The 16,828-nt window shown below is 43.9% G+C and overlaps 1 protein-coding gene across 1 annotated transcript in view; it reads left to right on the plus strand.

Annotated features, from left to right (window-relative positions):
• The window catches only part of COL26A1 (collagen, type XXVI, alpha 1), a 180,100-nt gene extending 165,350 nt beyond the window's left edge, over positions 1–14,750 (plus strand). The window contains exons 9-14 of the mRNA XM_009319292.1: positions 693–785; positions 2,283–2,344; positions 4,766–4,828; positions 9,999–10,043; positions 11,071–11,155; positions 14,578–14,750. Of these exons, the coding sequence (XP_009317567.1) occupies positions 693–785; positions 2,283–2,344; positions 4,766–4,828; positions 9,999–10,043; positions 11,071–11,155; positions 14,578–14,750 (521 nt within the window). The remainder of the gene's footprint in view (positions 1–692; positions 786–2,282; positions 2,345–4,765; positions 4,829–9,998; positions 10,044–11,070; positions 11,156–14,577) is intronic.
• Positions 14,751–16,828: the final 2,078 nt, after the last annotated feature.

Genomic DNA, 16,828 nt, shown 5'->3' on the forward strand with positions numbered 1-16,828 from the left:
ATACCTTTCCCCTCCCTGCACCACTCCCATTTCTATCCGTTTCCCAGAACGCAGTGGACCTGCCCAAGCTGGCCAGCTGGACACCTGAAATAATCCTAAATGGCAAGTGAGCTTCCTGAGTATGTGGAGGGGGCAGAGCACACCCTCTCCCTGGGCTTTCCTGCATCCTCAGACCTCAGGATATCTCCCACCCCCACCTTGATGGCAGGGTGAGCTTGGTGGGTTGGTGGGGATATGCTAGACTGCCAGACTGGCTCGGCAGTTCACTGATGCCAGACAGGAGGGAGCTCCAGATCCATGTTTGATTTCTCAGGTAGCCAGAAGCCAGATGTGTTCTGGAGATGGCAAATTTTGGGTCAGTTATTGCTGTACAGTGCAGACCTACTCTTAATCTGCTTTGGCATTCAAAGGTAGAATTATATAGGTGTGCAGGAACGCCAATTTTTTGACAGAAAAGACAACTTTTCCAGGGTTATCAGAGGTGGGATGAGCAGCTCTGCAGGTCTGGGGGATGCAGCCTGTGCCCTTAGAGAGCAAAGGGCAATTGCTCCAAGAGCCCAAATTTTGCATCCTGAAGCGCTGCCTGCCCTTGGCCAGCAATAGGTGCCAAAGGATTTTGGAGAGAAGTCCTGCCTGCTGGGACTGGGCAGCTCTTGCTGCAGGGACACTAACTGCTCTGCTCTTTAACACAGATGGAGAACCCCAGCTGGCCTCCACCGTCATAGACACCATCATGGCTGGCCTGCCAGGACCACGGGGAGCCCCGGGCCCCGTTGGGCCACCAGGTAATAAGCTCATTTGAGCTGCAAACTGTAACGATGGGGAAGGTGAGCAAAAGAAATTTCTGATGGAGACTGGAGTGGTCTGTGGGATGCCTGCAGGGAAAGCAAGTGGTCCTCACTAGAAGGGCAATAGAGCAGTGGGTCTGGGGGTGGGAAAGGTGGCCAGAAGTAACCACGTTTCTTAACTGTTGATAGTGGCAGATTGTTTTACCTTCGGCAGGACACATCTTGAGAAGGGAATAATTAAAGGCTGTCTTTAAGAATGGGTTGTCCAGTGAATTCCTTTATGAGAGCAGAGTTGTTCTCACCGCTGCTGCGATCCTGTCCTGTCGCTGTAGAGCTCCACTGAGCAGGATCTGGCCAGCTGCTCTGTGATGCGTATGCAGACTTTGCAGACTTTGGAGCTGGTTTGAGCTGTTCCAGATTTTCACCAGTATAACTGAAATCAGAATCTGGGATGAAAATTCAGCGGCAAGTCGTCTTTTTCTCTGTACTGATGGGCGGCTTAAATGATAGTATTCCTGCAGACATCAGCACTTCCCTGTATGATGCATATTTAGGAGTGAACTCCCATTAGTTGCAGAAAAGGCTTTTCCTTTCATTATGAGGGCCTTTCATTTATCCTTCAATTCCTTTATTCTTTGACTTAAGCATTTGTATGGTGCATTAATGATTGAGGCTGATTCAGCTGTACTTTGTGTATAATGTCCACATTGTTTAATCTCAAGGGTTGTGACAACTAAAGCAGAGAGGAGTATTGCTAAGTTCAGACTAAGCAAATATCCTGTCTCCCATTTGCAGGTATAATTTAATAGCTACTGTTGAGATATAATTATTTTCCCAAAAGGAATGGATCTGTTAAGTGACTGTGTAAAACAAGCTGACCTGTTTAGACAGTGTTTAACTTGTCCTGGAAGCAGGCTTTTCCGCGGTACAGACTTTAAAAGACTTTATTGCCACTGGAGTGAGCAAAGAACAAGAGAGAGCTTTGCTTTGCCACAGTCAGCCTCTCACACCGGCTGTGTCCAAACCCCATGTCCTTCACGTTCATCATCAACTTTCTGATAACACTAGAGACACAGACCGTAGCAGGCTTGTGGACTTCCCTTTCCACTTACAGGACTCTGTTTCAGAAACAGCAACTGTAGTATCTCGCTCTGATGTAGCTGTTTCATGGATCTAGTTTAAGTTTTCTCAAAAGTTGTCATTTTAAACAATGGAAATGCAGCATGACTGACATCCTCCCTGCCTATTTTCACCTTTTTTTCCTCCCAGAGCTCTAACATCTTCCCTAGGGCATAGGGATATATTATATCAGGGTGTGGGTATCCAGCAATGCAGTGTGTGATGAAGCGCTTACGCTGTAGTCCTGTGATCGATGAACGGCTCTTACCCATTGAGAGACTAAGCAGAACAATGACAGGAATTGCATGCATTTGGAATTTAGGGTCCTTCCTTCTAAGTCTCCTAAAAATCGTCTCAAATGATGATTCCCACCAGGGCCACCAGGCGCATCAGGACCCAAAGGGCCACCAGGACCTATCGGAGTCCCCGGATCACAAGTAAGGCGCTTTAGTGCTTTGGGGCTGAGGGGCAGTCGGGGGCTAGGTGTGAAACATCTTCTCATTGCACAAAGAGAGACAGTAGTTTATAAGTCTTACATCTGATGTTTTGTTCCCCATGAAATTCTGTGATTTTAATACCTTTTTTTCATTCTGAATTGTGTTGAGAGGTTGAAATGGTTGCGCTTTCCAGATTTTCCCTTAATCATAACAACACATCTCGCTGTTGCTGTGTCAAAACATTTCACTGTGGCCTGAGTTGATGCAAAGGATTTGACATGGCCTTTACTAACACAGTGATAGAAAAATACCGCGTTTCCTGCGGAACACATAAAAAGAACAAAAATGCATCAATGGGAATTCACGAATTCACCAAAGTGAATTTGTTAAGCCTAGCTTTTGAGAAATAGCACTTTCTGTTCAAGAAAAATATCACAAATTCCCATCAGTTTGATTATTTATTGATACAAAAATTGTGGAGGGGGGGAGGTAATAATGGAGTGTGATAAACTCACTTAAAAGAATTTATGATAGGAGAAGGGCAAAGTACTCACATGGGTGGAAAAAGCCAGTTAAATGGAAAGAAGTGAAGTCATGATGAACAGTGAACTGCCAAACTACTCAAATTGTGGTTGGCTGGTACAAAGGGACTCCAGTTTTGGGAAGAGTATTACTTAATGTGGAGGTATACGAGTAACATCAAATATTTCAAAGGAATGTAACGTGACTAAAGAGATAAAAGTGACTGAAGAGCACAGAAAGAGAGAAACGTTAAGTAACTTAGAGGGATGTAACTTAGATCCTGATAAGAAGAGGTTTGGAATTGCTAGACAGTAGAGAAAGGAGATTTTTACTATGTGTTTATTAATCAGTTTGAAGAAGCAATAGACAGCAGGTTAGTGAAAATTTGCCAGTGTAGCAGAATCATTTCAATTAGTGAATGCTCTGGAGAACGATGAGAAACTCCAGATAGATATGAACACAGTGGGAAATTTGGCAGCAAAATGACAGATGCAGTTTAACGTGATTAAATATAAGGTAATTCACAATTCATAAATAGGCTCTGTAGTAGAGTCTGGCTTTTTCACATGCAGCACGCATTATAAATCTTTTTTTCTTTTTACAACAGATTTGTGGAATTCAATGTTCTTGAGTGTCCCCATGTAATCACACACTGAAAGTCACTGTTGAGAGCTGTCAAGAGCGAAGGATGCTTGTGGACACTTAAGATTTGTTCATGCTGCATGTTTGACACGGGGCCAAGTCTGGCTGGTGCCCTACCTCGTTTGGCAGCCCTAGTTAACCTCCTAAATCAGGCCTGAGTTTCTGAATCTTTTGTGGGCCCAGGGGAGACGTAGCTAAGCTGGAGGCCAGGTCACTGTGCAGCTGGTAGGGCTGACTGCAGGCAAGGAGTGACATGTTAATGGTGAGCATTGCTGCCTCCCAGCTGAAACCAGGAGAGTGCTCCTCCTTTAGACCTTTAAAGAGCTAATGCGCAATCTTGTTGGGCCACTTAACTAGACGCTGAGGCTCCTCACAGCTATGCCTCGAAAGCCCATTCCTCTGGACACTGGGAGGTGGGGGTTTCTGGAGGCTGTTATTAAGCAGGTTGGCTTAAATCACCAGCAGTCTGGAGTGGAGCAGTAGTCTGATTTGCTGCAGTCACCAAGGTGATATGCAAGTCACTTGAGGTGGAAAAAAGCATCTTGCATACGGTCATGGGGAGCTGACATGCTGAATATAAACAAACAATATTGTTCTCTCCCTGTCTGGTTTATAGCTGTGGCTTCGCTGGGTGAATAAGTTAAGAATTTGGATCGATTTCTGCAAAGCAGTTAAATTAGTAGAAATCTGGAGACTATGCCCTTCTTATCCGTTGGTGACTGCTTTATAGATTTATTCAACCCAGGGAGCAAAATTATTAGTAGAGATTGGGCTTAATTTGAAAATTGTTTATTAGGGTGAGTGAATAGCTTCAAAATAATTTCCACTGCACAATCCAATTAATTTTCAGGTATGTATGCTTACTCATGCCACCCACTGAGGCAATTATGAAGAGGGGGAAAGTAATGGGGATTTTTAAGCTAACCATACTATCTGTGTATTAATTTCTTCTTGGTAACTGAGAACAAGAACTATCCTGTCATACTGACCCCTTAAAAAAAAGTCACATCAGTAGCCTGCAGTGCATTAGAAGACCCAAATAGAGGGATATGCAGAAACTATAGGTCTCAGGACATCTGCAGTCAGAGCTTCCGTTGTTGAGGATAAAAGCTTGAGGGTAAAAGAGAATCCAAGGCGTTTGCTTAATGGGTGTATGAGGTTTTCAGGATCTGAGGATCACTGGGAAATGTATTCATTACACCTACACAAAGGATGCACACTATAAATTAATTCCTTCTTGTTCTGCATCTCTTCTAGGGCTTACCGGGCTCTCCAGGACAACCCGGGCCAAAAGGCTCCAAAGGAGACCGAGGAGAGAGAGTAAGGTTTTACATACACAGAGAGATTCCCAGCAACATCTGGGGTGATGCCTCAGAAATTATATACAACCTCAGTCTTTCAAATTCTGTGGGACTAAAGCCATGAACAATTTAAATGTAGAGTTTCTAGGTCTTCTGCAAGAACCAAGATGATGGTTTACTGTACAGGTAAAGAGTTGAATTGCTTGCGAAGTCCGGTGTTCCCTAAAGAGATTCAGGTAGCAAATACATGGTATACAAAGGCTTGTGGAGACCAGCTTTCTTCTGCCAACCAAAGCTCTTTAGCGTTGAGTATTTGGGTGGTCTAGCTGAACTCTTCCTTCTGTGGCAATAAGGCAGTAAAAGCTCATCAGACTTTTCCTGAACCAAAGCCATTCCCCAGGTCAAATGATGTTCTTGATATATTTAGAATACTGAAATGGTGTTTTTAATATGTTTGTGTGCTATACCTCAGTCCTTGATGGGTTCACAAGTGCTAATAACTAAACATAGATAGAAGGGCTGTTTGAATGTTATTTACAAACTGGTGAAGTTTAGGAAATACCAGAGAAAAATCTAACAAGGATATAAATGTGTCAGATTCCCAATCCAGCATTCAAGCACCGGGAAGGGTTTCGAAGTGGCATTTGGGCCTTCAGCTCCTTCTGTTCAGCTCACTCTCCAAAAGGCCATGGTTTCTGAACTCTCCTCTGACAGACACTAGGAGTGCAAAATCATTTGAGAACGTAGTACGTGGTGGAGGATCATTCAGCAATTAGATCTGCAAAATGTAGAAGTGGGCACAGATGGACTGTGGACCATCACTAAGACCCTAGTGTGGAGCAGAGTCAAAGAAAGGAAGAAAGATGAGGAGAAAAATATTGGTTGGTACCTCTAAAATGAGGGACGTGGACACAGGCTTGGGCCACAGCTGTAGGAAACAAGTTCCCTTTTCTTCCAAGTGCCACTTTTACCATCACATAGATGGAGATGAATGTGGAGGTCACCACCTGTAAATGGGTGGCTGTAGATGACGTGCTTCCCCCATACGACAGCATCTCCTCTTCTTCATTTCTGCTCACTCTTCCAATCCAAAAGACAGAGGGATGTCTGAAAGAACTAGGACAGATAGGTTAACTCCAATTTGATGACGTCCCAAATTCATGAGAATAACCAGCAACAGACTTAAACTATGTTCCTCTGTCCAGACAGTGTGTAAGGAGAGCAAGTCCAGGTGGCTTGTTTCATTCCCTCCTGTGGCACCTCACATCAAGGAGCAGAGGATATCTGAGGATGGAGCACGTATGCTTTTAAAAAGCTCCGTTTTATTTTAGTATCTTTGCACATTGTTTTGGATACTTGGTCCCTGTTCTTACATAAGAAATCACTTGCAGCTCCCTGAAAGACAGAGACCATTTTAAGTGACTTTAGTAATTTTTTAATAACAGTTCCCTTGTGCAGATCAGCCACTTTGGGCATGTATTGACTTTACTAATAGATTACAGAGTGATGTATTTCTGGGGCTAGAATTTAAGATTCTGATAGAGAGCAAAACCTTAACTGATGAGATTTACAGCCCATCGGCATTAAATGTTAATTTTCAGTCTAAAAAAAAAAAAAAAAGGCGTGGTATATGGTGAAGTGTCAAGTTTCCATCCAGGAAAGTGATAAGAGCTCTTCCTCAATGATTCATTTAACATTTGCTTTAGTTTGTGGTAAGACTACACTTATTTTGAAACAAAAGCTTTGTTGCATTGTATCCATTCAGTACAGACAAATCCTTTAGACTTTGATTTTGTTTCCCTCCTTGTTAGATATTCAGAATTGTAACTCTCCTTCTAGGTTTGGGACAAATGAGATTTTCACATATCAGAATGCCTTGCTAAATAGAAAAAATAAATTCCATTTCCTGTCCTTCCTCTGTTAGCGTGGAAAGCAAAGCCGATTGCTTTTCCTGGCAGAATTTCTGTAGGATGTTCTGTGTGCTTTTTGTCTTTTGTGAGTGTGGATTTGAATGCTGGTTTTGACAACTACATGCTGCAATTTTGGGTTTGGTGGATACAAATTAGAGCTAGCTTTACACAGAGCGGAGGAGCTGTGCAGCTGCAAAGAAAAGCAGAGGCGGGTTTACAATATCTATTGAGATTCGAGAAAATGTTATTATACATTCTTCCTGCTTAATCTCAGAGAGAACAGATGTAGAAGAGACCTGAAGCAGTCTGGGCGCATCTCCTGGATGGCACATCTATATGCGTGCCACTCACGATCAGCCTCTGTTCATCTTATTCTTAAAACAGTGCCAGTGAGGGATACACCGCATCATCTCCAGGCAGTCTTCAGAGGTACAGCTAGTGAGGGCCTGGGATAAAAGATATTTCTAACATCCAGCCTAAATATCCTTTGATCCCCTTTAAACTGATAACATCCTTTCCTTTTCCCCCTGGACATAGAGAACAGTCCGTTTATGTACTTTGAGTGCGTTGTTATGTCTCCTCTCCGTGATTTGCCGCTTGCCTGTGCTTTTTCACAGGCTTTACTCCCTCCAGTGCAGAATCCAAGTATTTCCCTTTGAAGATGCTCAGAGCACCTGACAAATTGGGCCTTCCTTCCAGCGCTCTTCGTGTTGATACGGGCCTTTGTCTAGTGCTGGCTAGCTGCTCACCGAGCACTGCGCAGCTCTCTGTAGTAATGTTTTTTAGATGCCCAAGGCCCATTGTTTTTTTTTATACAAAGCAGCAGTTTGATAGACACAGTAACAAAGCAGCTCTCCCTTTCTGGCAAATACTACAAAAAGCTGCCGCCAGCTAGGTAGTTTTTTGGGGAAAAAAGGATGGGTTTGTTTCTGTGTATGTCTAGGGGAGAAGAGCCAGGTTAAATACGTGGCTGTTTCATCAGTGGATTTCTAAAGAGTCTTTTAAATTTTGCTGCTTCTTCCCCAGCTCCTGCTTTCTCATGAAATAATCTATAATTGTTCTTCTGGTCAGGGATTCGGCCCTGCCCTAGCATGCTCCGGGGTGGGAAACCAGCGCTGCAGAGGAAAACAGGGAGAAAAAAAGATGCTCAGTCTGATGGCATTTCATTCCGCCCCAAACCAACATGTACCATTTCAAAATGTTTCTGTTTAAAACAACAATAAAAAAACCAACCCAAAAAACCCCACTGCAAACAATGTGAAAATTAGCACAGCAGGAAAAAGAAACAAACCAACCAAAATATTGTACCTGTGTTTTGATCAGTAGCTGTTGGGGTTAATGCAGGGATGTGTGTGTGGAGCAGGAGGCAGATTAAATCAGTGCTCTGTGGGAGTCCTGGGCTCTGTTTGCTGTCTGGGGCAGCATCAGCCCATCAGTTTTACTAGAGAGAAGAATGCGATATCTTTGTAAGAAACAAATCTCCAGCCAAATTCCTTCCTGGTATAACGTAACTGACTGCTGTAAAGTTCAAAAAATTGCTAATCGTCTTACTGAGAGGGTACTGAGCTGAGTAGCTCTGTATCGAACCAAACTTCTCCAAAGTGTGATGGGATTTGGAGCTGATACTTGACAGAAAACCATGACCCCCTTTTGCTGTCTCTAAGTGATAATGTCAGGGGAAAGGAATTTTTTTCATATTATCCCAAGTGTAAGGTTTTTCATTAAGCCATCTTAATTCCACTAGTAAAAATTACACTATGTTCTTGTCAAATGGAAAAATATCTCCTAATGACACTTACTTTATCTCCAACAGGGGCAAGCAGGTCTGACTGGAGAGAGGGGCATTAAGGGATTTCCTGTAAGTGATGTACTTGCGGGTGTGTGCAAGACTCAGATGGTTTTGGTGCCTGCCTGGCACAGTAAATACCACCTAGCTGGGCTGCAGCTGGTTCAACCAGCTCTCTCAGATGCAATGCTGAGGTCAACTGTCTCCAGCTTAGACGTTTGTTCAGTAGGCAACCTCACCTTAACGTAATCCTCTGCAAATGAAACATAGTCTTCCTACATGTTAAGCATAGTGCTGAAATGCCGCGATCAGGAAGGTGTCACACCAACAGAGGAGATGTGCTTTGCTTGCAGATCCCCTCTAGCCAAACCTTGGCAGACAGAAGCCCTCTCCCTGCCCCGTGAGGTTCCTGGCACTACCAGAGCTCAAAGTGGGCACTGTAAAACAACCCGAAGTACATCAGCTGCTCTCAACTCCCTCTTGCACCTTGGTCTGCCAAGCTGAGCTGGAAACCCTGTAATGAGATTGAGATGTCTCCAAATGATTTCTTGGCAATACCTGAATGGATGCACACAGGAGACGTCTGCACTGGCACATATGGCTAGGGTGCAAATAAACCGGTGGAGATGAAGGTTGGCTGAAAGTGAGCTAGTGGAGCAAGTTGGGGTTTTTCTGGCTGGCAGCATCCAGAGAGGTCCTAGGTCCTCTGGGAGGTTTCTCTTCTCTCTTCCTTAATTCCACCTCATCGTTTTGTACAATTCACACAACCTTCTCTTCAGTCCTTCCTCCCATATCCACCCCTGCTTTGCAAGTATCTCAGGGATGTCCAGCAAGTTTGAGGAGCCCAGGCATTTCCACTCTATTTTATTCACCAGCTTATTAGCCCCTTCCCTTGTTTTATGTTTAGCTTGTGGTTTAATCTCTCCGTGTCATCTGTTCTTTGAGAAATGCATAACTTCCTGGTTGGGGGGAACATTAGACCAACGTTCACAGCACATACATAGGGATCTTTGTTCAAGAAAAGCTTAATGACCATCTTCAGAGGTAGAAAATGATGTGACTAATTAGTGAAAGCAGAATGGAGGATTTTATGGTCTAAATCAAAGATGAACATGTGCATGTTTGCGAAAGGGGAACAGTATTTTTATCTCAGTGTGAGATAAAAGCATTGCTCATTGAGATCTTCATGAGATGTGTATAGCCTTGCTGTGGGCCCAGGCCATGGCAGCCAGCCCCTCCTGCAGCTTGGCCACACCTGGCCAAGTTCATCAGAGTTGGAAGTGGTGATGACCTCCTGGGAAGCTGGTGGGAGCCAGGACAGAGCTCATGAGAGCACTTTGGCCCTTGGCGTGACGTGCCAGAGAGTCAGTTTGTTTTCTGCTGGTGAAACGCTTCTGCCTTTAATTAGTTCATTTGGAGGGAAGGGATGCAAGCGATCCTGGACAGGGTCCTCAATCACATGAAAACAAATTTCTGTTTCTTGTCTGTTTTAGGGTGAACCAGGCAAGAAGGGTGAGGAAGGTGACAAAGGTGCTGATGTAAGCATGTATTTCTGCTGTTGTTTTACTTTCCTTTTTGTCTCTTTACTGTGCTTCAACCATATTCCCTTTGGCAGGGTGCTTTGTGGAGAGCAAGGGTCTCGTCCACAGTTAAAAGTACAGAGCAAGAGGTGATTCGAACCTTGGGTTTAATCTTAATACATGCTAGAAATCCTGGTCTTTGAGGTTTCCTCAGCCACGTTGTCAGCTGCCCTTCTCACCATGCTCTCTGAGCACCTCCTCTGTCCTCAGTGGTGGTTCTGCCACACAGAGCTGCTACAAGGTAGGGAATTACTCCCCCACTGTCCCTTTCACAAGCTCCGGGACAGACTCCCAGAAGAGATCAAGCAGAGAGAGTTGGAGTTCTCACATCTCTGCTGTCCCACCCTAAAATACTTCCCAACATCTATCTGTCCCTTCAGGCCAATATCTAAGGCAATGGGGGCAACAGCTTGAGTGTACGTGAAAGTATGTGGACAGGCTTCAGGCAGCATGTGGCTCGCTAGGAGCTCTGTGAGAGGCAGTGTGAAGCCCATCAGGAGGGGCTTGCATGCCACAGTTCCAGTTTATAAGGGAGCAACAAGATGGTGCTAGCTACATGTCCCGGTTTCCTGGTGTACCAACAAAGAGAAAGCCCACGTAACTCACTGGTGTTCAGAGTAAATGTCAGATGAGAGCAAAACCTGTTCTCCAGGTAGTTCAGCATAGCTGTTAACACAAGCTTCACATTATAAAGGTTTGACAGGAGTATACACCCTGGGTTCAGCCCACTGCAGAAGCTGGAACCAAACTGAAAGGCTTGGCTTTGGGTCAGAGGCTCTGCAAACATGGGTATAACTGAGGAGTTTTTCTTTAAATAGGGATTTCTCCTGCATTCCTACTTAACCCTTGCAGCTTATCTCCCCTTTTACATCTTTTCTTTTTTAAACATTCACACTGCATAGTTTGGCATTACGGAGGCAACATTATGAACAAGAAGCCTATTCTGCAACATATACCAATGTTAGTTTTCTTTTCCTTCTTGCAGGGGGAAGGTGTTCAACAACTTCGAGAAGCTCTGAAGATTTTAGCTGAGAGGGTATTAATTCTTGAGCACATGATAGGAATTCATGGTAAGTGTCGCTAATGTTTTCTTTTCTGGACGACTGGGGGCTCTGTTCAGGCAGCTGCTTGATGGTTAAACATCCCCCCCAGTCTCCTAAACTCTCTGTCCTAGTATCTATTTAAGCCGGGTTTTTAAAACTAGGCACCCAACATGACTTAAAGGATGCTTAGAACTGTTGAGGACCTAGAGCTTCCACCAACTGCACTAGTTACTCTGGCTTTACAGTAGCAGGTGAAGTGACCCCTACAATAATTTTTGTTACCATTCAGAAAGCCAAGTCACGAGCAGCAGCTCAAGCCATGTGGCACAGATCATCTACCAGCTTCCCAGGGAGCTGCTTGTTCAAGTCTTTAGGCCAGATCATTTAATCCTGTTAACAGTGTCTTCCAAGTGACTTTAACACCACTGAGGCCCTTGCCTTGTGTAGCACTATATTTTACAGAGGAAGCCCAAACAGCGCTACCATTACCCTGAAAACCAGTGATCCCTGAACACCTTCTGATTATAACTGACATAAAACCCATTTTCACAATCAGATTTAAAGAAAGTCTCATGTGTTCTTTGTTCAGATAGATTTTAAGTTAAGTTTTCTGTTGAGGCTGTTTGCCATCACTGGTACAGTGTGTGGCATCATCCCTTAATGAGTGTTTTCTTCCCTTAACCAGAGTAGGGGCTTGTGCAATCATCACAGATCAGACTTCTCCCTTTGGGGCACTTGAGGATCAATTCTCTCACAGCTGCCAAAAGTTGCTGTGCCAATTTCTCCCCTTTCAGAAACACACTAGAGGCAAAATGTTGTTTAGAGCTACTATCCCAGCCTGTGAGAAGCAAGCCTGTTCCTTGGCACCGAGATAAGTGTTTTTTAACCAAGTCCCATAGCACTTTTCTTTCTTATTTTCTCCTTGACAAATGGCACCTCATTCCTGGCCTCACTTGAAAAGCAAGCTGCTCATACCTTCCTTCGGATTGACATCCGCTTTTATTATGAAGTGGCCTTTAGATATTGATTTAGCCTGTGAAAATGCTAAACAGCTAAAATGTCCAGCAGTTCCTAAGCAAGTGACTTAAAGTGCATCTATTACTGTGCAGTAAGGCAGCATGCTTTGAGAGCCCACAAGCTCCTTCTGGAACCAGCACAGTGCTAAAATGAAAACGCTGCTGGGCACTTCAAAGCCGAAACAGTGTCAGTGCATGGTGCTCCGTTATATGGCTGAACTGGCTTGGGTCTCAGCACTGCTCTTCATTGTTCCATGGACATGTGTCTTTTAGAGGCCCAAAGTACTATTTCCAGAAGCAATAGGCAGCAACAGCTTAAGCTTTTCGGGAAATCATGAATCACAAACCCATGATTTAACCACAGTCACCCTGACCTTACCTCTGCATTAATCCTAGTTTGCTTCATATTTTCATTGGATTTTATACACCAAGGACAGGAAGAGATGTTTTTATGCCTCTTTGCTTTGAGTTGGTGGAGGTGCTGGGAAGATGCCCCCTAGGCAGCAATCCATGCCCAGCCGATATGTTCTCTGGGCAAGAGGGGAAGCCCATAAGCACAGTGCAGCGGATTTACAGGATCCAGGGCCTGGCCCTCCACTATCTTTTACATTGTACCTTCATTTATACTAGTGAAAAGCAAAACGTCAACTCTTCAGGAAGCTTGTGTAGACACTGGGACTTGGACTGGGGGATTCATGCAACTTTGCTCCTGCAGAACTGCCTAGTTTATCTCTTTTATACATCATCTGTTTGGCAATGCAGCAGCAACAAGGCATGCGCTGCTGTTATTTTGAAACGGTCATTTTGGCAAACCGTTTTTACTGACATAAATGTATTTTCTGTTATTGCTTGAGATGGAGGCAAGTTATTTATACCCATGTGTACTTCTATACCAGTGTAACTGCATCAGCAAAAATGGATGGGTTTTAATTGTACAGTGTAGTTAAGGCCATATTTAAACACGTATATTGTATGACTTTATATAAATAGTTCCTTTTTTATCCAATAACAGTATAGATAATTATTATTTTTACTCTCTGCTTTTGAGATAGTTCTATTCTTCAACTTAAGACATATTTTAGGCCCTACAAAAATACTGTTTAGAAAGAGAACTTGGAAAGTAAAGCATTTTTTCCTTGTGCAATTATGTTCATCCCTTCATGTGTATATGGTTAAAAAAAAAACCGAACAGAAAAAGACATACAATAACAAAACAGAACATCCCTGAGCACAGACCTCCCTGCACTGAAAGGCACCACACGGGTTTAAATCACTCGGCACCAACTATCTGGTCATGTTCCCACTGTAGGTGTTAAGGATTTTACCACAGGTTCCTGGGCAGCCCGACTCAGCCCAGCTTTAAAGACCCACGCAGACATGCCAATCGCATGCTCTCATTTTCCCAAGAAACTTCACAGTCAGCGTGGTTTCCAAAACCACAGCCACCCAAGCAACAAGGCAAAACATACCAGCAAACAAACCTATTCTCTGCAATGGGAGGGCAGTTTGAGATTATCTGGCCTAGCAAACTGCAGAGAGCAGCCCAGCAGGACACACGAAAGCCCAAATTGTTTGGCAGTGTTTACTGCCAGCAAACACAGCACAAATCCTCCGGCAGCCAAATGCTCACTTGAAACAGAAATGCTGCCTTGTGGGATCAAACCAAGGCTGGGTGTCTGGCTGGTGAGGTTGGGCTCTTGGCAGGGAAACAAGCAAACGTCCATCTCTGAAGGCAAAAGGAAGAAGAAACTGGGCCATTAAAAATGATGGGGCAGCACCGAGTTATCAGCGTCTGTTGCTGACTGCTGGGAAAATAGCAGAGTGGCCGTAGTCAAATGTGTATTTAGCTTTGTAGGGCAGGACGCTGTAGGAAGAGGAGCATGCCACCATGAGGCGTGCTGGGAGAGTGGACAGCTAATATTTATTCCCAGCTTTATTGCTAATTTGGCTGTAGCCTAGGGTGGATCAATCCTTTCGTTCAATCTTTTCAGTGCCTCAAAATGTCCTCCTTTACAAGGAGTGAAATGGTACTTAAACCCCCAGGAGCATCACTTCCCAGTGACCACTTGGCCTCATCCTTCAATAACAGGAGTCTGTGGGCAATGCTGAGTAGCAGGTATAGCCCAAGAAAAATTATAATCAATACAAGAACAGCGCTTTATAAATGGAATTACAAATGAGAACAGGACCTGCTGGGCCACATGCAGTAAGAGTACTTACCCCAAAGAGTTTAGACAGAGCCGAGGGGAAAGACCTAATGTAGAAGTAGTGTGATGGCAGCAAACATGTAGCTCTGCAATTGCTCGCTGGATGGAAAGACAACAGGAGGGACGACACTTCTTCTGGAAGAGGTATCATTCAGAAGGGCCCATTTACTCTTTCCTTAGCCTCCCCTTTTAAATAGCGCTCTCCCGTGACTTTCTCTCCTTACAGACTCTTTATCTTCCATTGAGCCAGGCTCTGGACAAGATGGGATCCCGGGCTCCCCTCTGCGAACCAGCATCAAGATCAAACGTGGAGGACCCCAGCAGCCGCAGGCCTACCAGATCCTCTCTTCGCTGCTGGATGACAGTGAAGCCAAAAGGAGAAGCAATCGGATGAAGTAGGAGCATCTGTGTGTTCTCCGTGCCTGTTCACCAGTTAAAGATACAGTATCCCAGTGCTTAATTGCAGAGTGCAAATGAAGTGGGTAGGAGGCTGCAGTGTTGGCAACGGGGTTTCCTTACCTGGCCAACACTACGTCCTTATTGCAGGGAATGTCTTATCCATAGCTCAGAGAGGGTCTTATGAACATTTTTCTTGATTTTGTTGTTTTGCCTTTGGAATACCAGATGGCAGGTATCCTCAGAAGCTGTCTACAGAAACGACACCTCCTGACTGTGTCTCAAGAGTTTAATTCTCCCCTTGTTTCCTCACTGCCCTTGAAAGTTACTCAGTTAAAGCACTGCTTAACTGGCTGAGACAATCAATCCCATCTAGACTCAAAGCCAAGCCTTAGCCTTGTCCATTGGTATAGTTGGTGGCATCTGCTTTTATTTCATGTGGTGGTGTCATGCTGACTTCCAGGTGAAGATACCACTTCCATAGGCTGTTAAAGCATGATCTGCAAGGATTTCTTTTAAGCAAAGAACAAATTGGAAAATTCAAAGAACATTTAAAGCTGTTACTCTGAAAATTCAGGTTACTCTTTGGACTTTAGCATCAAAATCTTGGCTTTTCATGTTGCTAATTGCATGTGAGTGGCATTATTTCTATTCATGGCTGGCTGAGCAAGGACTTTTGATGCAAATGTTCATGGCAACATTGACTTCCTATCTATCTTCAGTGAGATTAGACTGTTTCTGTGAAAATACAGAGCAGTTGATATGAAACATGATGGAATTGTGCAAGAGTTTTCCCATATTGTGTTCAGCTTGTGCATACATCCAGAGGTAATTAAGTAGTAGCAATAACTATTCACAGAAAAGGATATTTTGCAATGGTTTCTTAATCCTACATCAATAAGGAAAAAATGTTTTCACAGTGTTTCGTTTTTATCTTCTGAGTAAATCCTTGCCATTTGAATCTGGAGACAGTGTAGTAGCAAACCACAGCCTAAGGAATTACAAGTCTTGTCACGAGCTTATCTTGCATTGGGAGTTAAATACAAAGTCATTTTAATTTTTGCAATAACGTGGGGGAAGTCCCAGCGTCCAGGGTTATGAAGTTGAACCTGCCCTTCAGTGACAAATGAATCACTACACCTGCTGTGCAAACGAAATCTGACAAGTTGATGTCATTCATGTAGACAGTGATTTTTGTTAGAAAGGGTGAGACTAATCAACAGAACCAATGGTACCATTTTTAAATTTTTTTTTCATTCCCCCCCCCCATTCTGACAGTTTTCAAATTCAGCCGAGGACGAAAGTGAGCAAATTGAGTTTGTTTGTGTCATTTTATGGCATAAGTCAGGTAAATTGGTCCCATTCTATCTGGTTCCTAGTGCAAGATACAGCTGTCTGAAAAAGGCAAACTGTACTGCTACAATATTTCTGTCAATAGCTTTGCAAAGACCATCAACTGTATGGTCCGTGTATTCAGCAACCCTTGCCACCCAAAGTGATCTTCCTAAGGCAAAACCAGAAGCATGTGGTACACTGGAAATGAGGCTTAAAATGAAGGAGCTCCTGCCAGCCCAACATCAGTCATGCATTAAAGTAACTTTCCGTATACATTGTAAACATGGTAGACCTATAGAGACATCAGAACGTCTAAATCTTTCCACTGAAGAGCATTATATTTTCAGAAATGAAGAGGCTACAGGCTACTTCAGGATGACTGAATTCACTATATGTCTTCATTTGGCCCTGTTCTTTAGAAATCCAACTGTCCCAAAACAGGTGAAATGGTCCTAAGTTGATGCAGAGCAAGCACCAGGAACTTGTCCTCATACAGAAGCTTTTTACTGCTGTACAGCTAAATAATAAACAGCCTTGGTTTAAGCTGGCTTGAAGGCTGCAGTAAATGCATTGACTTGCCCTGCTTTTGAATCCTCGCACTGCTTGGCTACTGCCAGTGGTGGAGCTTGTGCAGCAGTCAACCCATGTAGTTCAGGCTGCGCTTCCGTATGCTCAAGTTTTCCTTTGGATGCTGCAAAGAAACAAGGCCAAAGCGTTACAAAAGTCTGGGGAGTTGAAGGCAAGGT

This window comes from Pygoscelis adeliae, unplaced genomic scaffold, assembly GCF_000699105.1.
Source record: "Pygoscelis adeliae isolate BGI_AS28 unplaced genomic scaffold, ASM69910v1 Scaffold282, whole genome shotgun sequence".
NCBI classification, from domain to species: Eukaryota; Metazoa; Chordata; class Aves; order Sphenisciformes; family Spheniscidae; genus Pygoscelis; species Pygoscelis adeliae.